This window comes from Lactuca sativa, chromosome 1, assembly GCF_002870075.4.
Source record: "Lactuca sativa cultivar Salinas chromosome 1, Lsat_Salinas_v11, whole genome shotgun sequence".
NCBI lineage: Eukaryota > Viridiplantae > Streptophyta > Magnoliopsida > Asterales > Asteraceae > Lactuca > Lactuca sativa.
Window position 1 is genome coordinate 106,319,638 of NC_056623.2, and position 7,937 is coordinate 106,327,574.

At 36.1% G+C, this 7,937-nt stretch overlaps 1 protein-coding gene across 1 annotated transcript; it reads left to right on the plus strand.

The window, feature by feature from the left end:
• Positions 1-1,233: 1,233 nt before the first annotated feature.
• LOC111879316 (probable receptor-like protein kinase At5g59700) lies at positions 1,234-4,118 on the plus strand. Its single transcript, XM_052763605.1, has 4 exons — positions 1,234-2,287; positions 2,627-2,656; positions 3,566-3,634; positions 3,879-4,118. The coding sequence occupies exons 1-3, from the start codon at positions 1,349-1,351 to the stop codon at positions 3,611-3,613; spliced, it is 1,017 nt and encodes a 338-aa protein (XP_052619565.1). The 5' UTR covers positions 1,234-1,348; the 3' UTR covers positions 3,614-3,634; positions 3,879-4,118.
• Positions 4,119-7,937: the final 3,819 nt, after the last annotated feature.

Here is a 7,937-nt window from a genome sequence, read left to right on the forward strand (position 1 = left end):
AACTCCAGGGAAAACAACTCTCTAACACCAAGAGATCATTCTTCTTCTTCAATCTTAAAAACAAAGCACCAAGATCATAAAAACTTGCAAGGGAATGGAGGACGGACAATATGGATGCTAGGTTTACTCCAAGGAGGCTCTTTGATGTGACGTGGGCTGCAAATGGCCAAAAATACGGTGGTAACACCTTTAATTATGGGATAAAACCCTAATTACATGGTTTGGGCTACAACAACATTTGCGTCGTGAATGGCTTGATCCAGCAAGGCCCAAAACAATATAGGCCTAAATCGCTCCTAGCCAAAACTAACCCTTTAAGTCTTAAAGTCTTATACTCTCTTAGCCCAAAAACATTATTCTTAAAGGTCCAAACTTCAACCTTAAAAGCCCTGGACCTTCTCTTGATCAAATTAAAGTTCGTCATTCTGAAATAAGAAACATCCCGAAACCGGATGTTACATATGCTTAGATTGAAAACTCTTGTGTAGTTGAGAATTGTGGTCCAAGGTGGTTTCCTAATTAAAGGAGGATATGTATGTTGGACCAAGTTGTATTTTAGCCGGGCCTTTGCACGTGAACGACCTACTTATTCTGGATGAGGGCACATCTGGTCATCTACGAGGTCCAGAAACAACTCTTGCATTTTGCATAAAAAAGAAATGTCATGTGCTGCATTAGGGGATTTTAGTATTAAAGGATTGTTAAAAATTGGGCACTCAAACTCTAGCTTGTGTTGAATAATTTCGGGGAAAAAGTTTATGGCTGTTGGTTAATTGTTTTGTTTGGAACAAATGGAAGTGATGCTGAGACTGAGTTGATGAAAATGGAAGAGAACGATGTCAAGGACAAGTGGACAACTTCCTGTTGGCATACTTTTGGTCTCAGGTGTATCAGTGAAAATAATAAAACTGAAAGGGCTGAAAATGTAAATTCGTGGGAAAAAATATTAAGCTCATTTCTGTTATATTTTCAGTCGAATATATTTTAGAAAAAAACTCAACTAGAAGTCTAGAAGTGGCCGATTGTTCTGCAATCTCTGTCTCTTTTCTCGTTAAAGGATGTTTAATATATTTTCTATTGTTGATTTACAAGTGTATGGTTTCTTAATTCTTTGTTGATTGTTCAAAGTTGACGTGCGAATTGTAATGTACATGGTTGGCAGGAATATGAACAAATATACGTGTTCCAACATGGACACGGTTATGGTCAAAGGTTTATAATTATATTCTTTAAGCCTAGTGCAATACAGATAGGCGCTTCAAAGCAATAACTTGGTCTTGTTTATATAAACAGAATCACAAAACTGCTTTTTCCATACATACCTAATCATCAAATATATCGAAAAGCAATGTCTTCTTCAAGGGTAGACTTAGAGAAGTATCGAATTCCACTAGAGGAGATTATTCGGGCCACAAGAAACTTCAGCTCAGAAACTCAGATCGGAGATGGTGGATTTGGTATGATCTACAAAGGACAACTTTCTGAACACCGGAAAAACCACACAGTAGCCATCAAACGCTTTAACAGGAATGGATATCAAGGAAACAGCGAGTTCTATAAGGAACTCAACATGGTTTCTAGTTTCCACCATCCAAACATCATTCCCTTCATTGGTTACTGTGATGATGCCAATGAAAAGATCATAGTTTATGAGTATGCTATCTATGGAAGCCTTGATAGCCATCTCCAAGACCCAAATAAGTGGCGTTGCATAACATGGACACAAAGATTAAGGATTTGCTTAGGAGCAGCAAAAGGGCTCAAGTACCTTCATTCGGATATAGGGAAGAACACAGTAATTCACGGAGACGTGAAGAGTGCAAATATATTGTTAGATGAGATTCTGCAAGCCAAAATTTCTAATTTTGGTTTGTCAAGATTTGGTACAAGAAATCGGCCACATACCCATCTTGTTACAAAGGCTTCGGGTAAGACGTTTTACCTTGATCCCATTTACAATGAAAGAGACGAAGCCTTGAAAGTATCAGACATATACTCATTTGGAGTGGTACTCTTTGAAATTTCAAGTGGGATGCCAGCTTATCGTGCAAGGTGCTTTGTAGATGATAAGGAACAATATCTACTGGACCTTGTCCGAAGCTACTATGATGAAGATGAATCGGGTGTATTCAAGAAGCTAGTTGATCCGGTTATTAAAGATCGTATTGATATGGAATCTTTTCATATGTTTAACGATATTGCACACCGGTGTATTAACTTGGACTCGAAGAAACGTCCTACGATGGATAAGATCATCGCCAAGATTGAGAAAGCGTTAATTATTCAAGTAAGTCTTTTATCTAATTTAAGGAAATTGCATCATTGGCTTGTTTATGGGGCGCACTAATTAGTTTTTATATCATTTGTTTTTATATAAGTTGGCTACAATTTACAAAACAATTGGTTGAAAGTTATATATGGACCCATAAAAATGATTAACAAAGCTCTCTACAAGGACTTGTAAGTTGTAACGATTTTACAATTCATTGTAAAAAAGCTTATTTGAGAAAACTCGTTAAAAAAAAGCTCCTACAATAAGTGATAATTTTTTTCATAGATTTTCCATTTTGAAAAGTTCTATATGTCAGTACCATGTATATGTCTCACGTGCCTTTGGTGTTTACAGTTGAACCACGGCAGAGACTTAACGGATACGGTGAGTTCTTTTCACTTACTACAACTCTTTCTTGCGCTTCTTGTAACTATGATATAAGTTAAGAAGAAAAAAAATATAAATGTTCCTTTTATTTTTACATTAGCCAAATTTAAATACTTATATACATCCTTTTGCAATAACTTGTAACGGATGAATTTGAATTGCACCTCTTGTTATCAAAACATACCGTACCAAGTGTACCGATTTTTTTTAGCTACCAACAAGTTTAGTTGGTACAAAATTGGTAATGATATATACACAAATTTCTTTTAATTTTCAATTATAATAAATACAAGACCAACGAATGCATGAGACAATTTTGTCGTTTACTAAAAAAATTTGTGAAGTAATACTTTCGGTTTACTAAATATTCTATTGAAATAACTTTTCAGTTTTTTAATTAACTATTGACTATGGCTAAATAACTCATATCATGCTCTTAAAATTTTAAACACCAAACATATTTGGCAATATATATATATATATATATATATATATATATATATATATATATATATATATATATATATATATATATATATATATATATATAAGAAATAAAATGATTGGTACGATATTACTATGTTGTTTGAAGTTTTACACTATTATTGTACCATGATTACTCAATTGGTATGTTCCTACCAAACAAACATGTGGGCTAGCAAACATATTTGCTACCAACTTTTTAGGTTAAGTTGGCACCATATTGGTTGGTTTTCAGTACCAACAAGCCAACAAGACCTATTGGATACAAACAAACTAGTTTTCTAATATACATAGAGTAAATTCTAAATATTCACATATTACTATTTTATATATATATATATATATATATATATATATATATATATATATATATATATATATATATATATATAACTTATGTACCTTTGTTGTAAATGTTTGCAGATCAACAACATAGAAGAAGCATTCCCGGAAGATGATGAAAATATATAGTCCACTGCGGAACAAGATACAGTAAGCTCACACCTAAATCGAAGCTTCCTTGTGTTTCTTGTAACTCTAGGAGAACCTTTGAATCCACATTAAAACTCTAATATTACACCTAAGTTATCAATATATATATATATATATATATATATATATATATATATATATATATATATATGGGATGGTTCATGTGAGTACACCAGATTAAGTGAGAATGTGAGAACATATGATCCTAGGAGAATATGGTTTTCACATTTGTTCTAATTTGCAGGGGATAAGAAGAAGTAGGGTGTGGAGCATGGGAAGATGAACCTGATAATGGGCAATAGGAAATCATTTCCTGTTACCAAGATTGGAATTACTCTTTAGTGCTTAGTAGTGGGTTAGGTTTAGATTTGAATGATTGCTGCTACTCGCCAGAGATGATGAGGAATATTATTTCTTTTCATGGTTTGTACAAACAAGGCTTTAGATATTTATTTAATAATTAAAGTGGTTCTATAAATGCTTATTATAATGGTACATTTTATTTTGAAGCATTTTCTTATAATGGTGCATATGAAACTGTGATTGTTGTAGATAACTTAAGAAATAATGTATTGCATTTCCTTGTAATGGTGCATATGAAACTGTGATGGTTGTAGATAACTTAAGAAATAATGTATTGCATACTGATTCGTCTAATGATTTAGACAAAGCATGCTTGTGGCATTATCATCTTGGACATGTCAACAAGAAGAGCATTGCCCAACTGCAAAAGGATGGAGTCTTGGAGTCATTTGACCTTAAGTCAGATGACACATGCGAGTCTTGTTTGCTTGGAAAGATGACTAAATCACCTTTTACTGGTACTTGTGAAAGAGGTGAGGGATTGTTGGATCTCATACACACAGATGTGTGTGGGCCCTTCAGATCCACTACAAGGGATGCAAGCCGCTTCTATGTGACTTTTACTGATGATTATAGCAGATATGGATATATTTACTTAATCAAGCATAAGTTAGACACCCTTGAAAAGTTTAAAGAGTTTAAGCAAGAAGTGAAGAATTAATTGGTCATGAAGATAAAGATGCTCAGATCAGATAGAGGTGATGAATATCTTAGTATCGAGTTCCACGACTATCTTAAGGAATGTGGAATTGTTTCAGAATTGACACCTCCTAAGACACCATAACTTAATGGTGTGGCTGAGAGGCGTAATCGAACATTGTTGGACATGGTTCGTTCCATGATGAGTCGAGCTTCGCTACCGTTCTCATTCTGGGGGTATGCCTTAGAGACTACCGCCCATATCCTTAATCTAGTCCCAACTAAGAAGGTTGCCAAAACACCTTACGAGATGTGGATAGGGAAGGTTCCCTCGTTAGCACATATCAAGGTTTGGGGTTGTGAAGGTTTCATAAGATGAGAGACTCATGACAAGCTTGAACCTCGAAGTGAGCGGTGTATTTTCATCGACTACCCACAAAAATCCAATAGATATCTATTCTACAAGCCTAATGATAACGTGGTCTTCGTAGCAAGAAGAGGACTTTTCCGTGAGAAGGAACTCATATGCCAAGAGGATAGTGGGAGGACAACTGATCTTGCAGAGATTCAAGAATCAAGCGGTGAAGGAATCTCTAGCACTAGCACTCAACCTGAGGAAGAGATTCTTGTTGAGCCCATTGACGAGTTATTACCTCTTCGACGTTCCACTCGAGTTAGAATGACACCGAAGTTTTATGGTTTTCATATTACTACGGATGGTGATACATTTATCAGTAATAGTACACTGGTAAATTTGGATGAGCCTTCTAGCTACAAGGAAGCCATGGTGGGCTTGCCAAATGGAAAGAGGCAATGGACAACGAGATCCAGTCCATGTATGACAATCAAGTTTGGAACTTGGTTGACAATGTACCAGGTCGAAAAACAGTTGGGTGCAAATAGATCTTCAAGAAGAAGACCAACATGGATGGAAAGGTGCACACGTTCAAGGCATGGCTAGTTGCGAAGGGCTTTACTCAAACCCTGGGGGTTGAGTATGATGAGACCTTCTCACTAGTGGCCAAGAACAAGTCTATTAGGGTTATGTTAGCCATCGCTGCATTTTATGATTATGAAATCTGACAGATGGATGTCAAAACTGCTTTCTTTAATGGGAAGCTAGCTGAAGATGTTTACATGTGTCAGCCATAAGGTTTTGTTGATGCTAAATACCCTAATAGAGTGTGCAAGTTTGAGAAATCCATCTATGGATTGAATTCTCGCAGATGGAATCTTTACTTCGATGACAAAGTCAAAGAGTTTGGTTTCACTAGGAGTGAGGATGAGTCATGTGTATATGTCAAAGCTAGTAGGAGTATAGTTAGCTTTCTAGTATTATATGTTGATGTCATACTACTCATAGGAAATAACGTTCCAACCTTGCAGGAAGTTAAATCCTAGCTTGGGAAGTGTTTCACTATGAAGGATCCAGAAGAAGCTACTTACATTCTGGAATAAGGATCTTGAGAAATAGGAGTAGAAGACTAATTGGACTTAGTTAGAGTACTTACTTGGACAAGGTGCTAAAATACTTTTGCATGGAGAATTCCAAGAAAGGGAGTTACCTATCCAGAGCAATACCAAGCTGAGTAAGACTCAAAGTCCGAGTACCGATGTAAAGATAGCGGAAATGAGTCGAGTTCCATATGCTGCCACCGTTGGATCGATCATCTACGCTATCACATGTACTCGCCCTGATGTGAATTTTGTGTTGAGCATGGTCAGTCGATATCAAGGGAGCCCGGGTAAAGCTCATTGGATAGCAGTTAAGAAGACTCTTAAGTATCTACGAAGAACTAAGAATTGGGTCCTTATGCTTGGTGGCAGTGATGACTTGAGAGTGTCAGGGTATAGCGACACCAACTGTTAGACCGAGAGAGATAACTTCTGCTCTCCGTCGGGCTGGGTATTTACCCTAAATAGAGGAGAAGTGAATTGGAAGAGTTCCAAGCAGGAGGCTATATGATTGAAGAACTTCATTGGAGACATTGGAGTTGTACCAGCCATAAAGGAGCCCATGGAGATTTTCTGCGATAATGAAGGAGCGGTTGCCTTGACCAAGGAACCAAGGGATCATTGTGACATCCCCATTTTCACGGCCAGAAAAGACCGATTTTGTTTATGCTTTATAAAAATCAGAGTATCTCTTTTAATAAAAACGTTGCGGAATTTGTTCCCAGTAAAACATGATAAATATGTTATCAAAGCATTTCCGAAGAAAAGTATTTTTATTCATTTTAAAACATTTGGGATGTCATTGTCAATAAAGAAACATAAGCATAAACAGAACTTACATTCATTATCACTAGTGATCTATATCTCCTTAATCTCTCAGTGTAGTGTGACTTCATATCAACACCTGTGATATAAATAAACTGAGTGGTTCAGGTTGGGAAACCTGGTGAGTACATAGGGTTTTCAACCCACAATAATATAATTATTATGTTTAATCGTCAAACAGTTAACCCAATTACCCATCCCCATTATCTTCTTTACTCTTAAGGGTCTACCCTAAGAATCAACTACTCCTCGTTAATTCATTCCTAAGGATCATCGTAAGGAATCGACACGAAATCCATTGTTGCCAGGGTTTACTCAACATACACTAAATCCATAGCTGCAAGGGCTATTTCGTTTATCGACAGTATCCACTCGCAATACATGTCAATGGGTTTTTAGAGTACACCGGTGAACACATCGTTCACAACACCTACAGGTAGTGAGCCTGCTAGTGTTCCACTGGACTGTCTAGAATAGTCCGTGGTTGTCATCCATACTCTGTTGAATGACGGGGCCATCATTTGGGAAAAGGCTTCTTACATCGTCCACCTCTCACCCTCACCTCACGGTCTATTTCACCTCTTAACGCATCATCCAACTCATACTCCATCTATTACATCTACCCATGTTTTACCCCAACATTATCGTAGATATAAAATGCATATACAATTTAAATCATTTAAAACATGTATAAAATCGTTCATCCAGCATAGATAGCAATTATACAGATAATATTCACACATAGCACGTAGTTACTATAAAATACTTCATATCTATGTGTAAGATGAAAGTAACTATGCACTCACTTGAAAAGGTGGTGATTCCGAACTCAGACAACGCTTCGCTTCTTAAAAAAAATAATTTCCTTCGACGAAACCTAGTATCATTACCAGTAGAGTTTAGTCTATTATTCGTCGAGACTAATTAATAGTTTAGCTATTATTACTATTATATAAACGTTAAATCACACTCAATATAACTCATAATAATAGCCCAAATAATTATTTTAAGGTCCTAATAA

Coding starts and splice junctions, on each gene's coding strand:
- LOC111879316 (XM_052763605.1), top strand. CDS start 1,349: ATGTCTTCTTCAAGGGTAGACTTAGAGAAGTATCGAATTCCACTAGAG. Junction 2,288..2,626: donor AGAAAGCGTTAATTATTCAA/GTAAGTCTTTTA, acceptor TGGTGTTTACAG/TTGAACCACGGCAGAGACTT. Junction 2,657..3,565: donor GCAGAGACTTAACGGATACG/GTGAGTTCTTTT, acceptor AAATGTTTGCAG/ATCAACAACATAGAAGAAGC.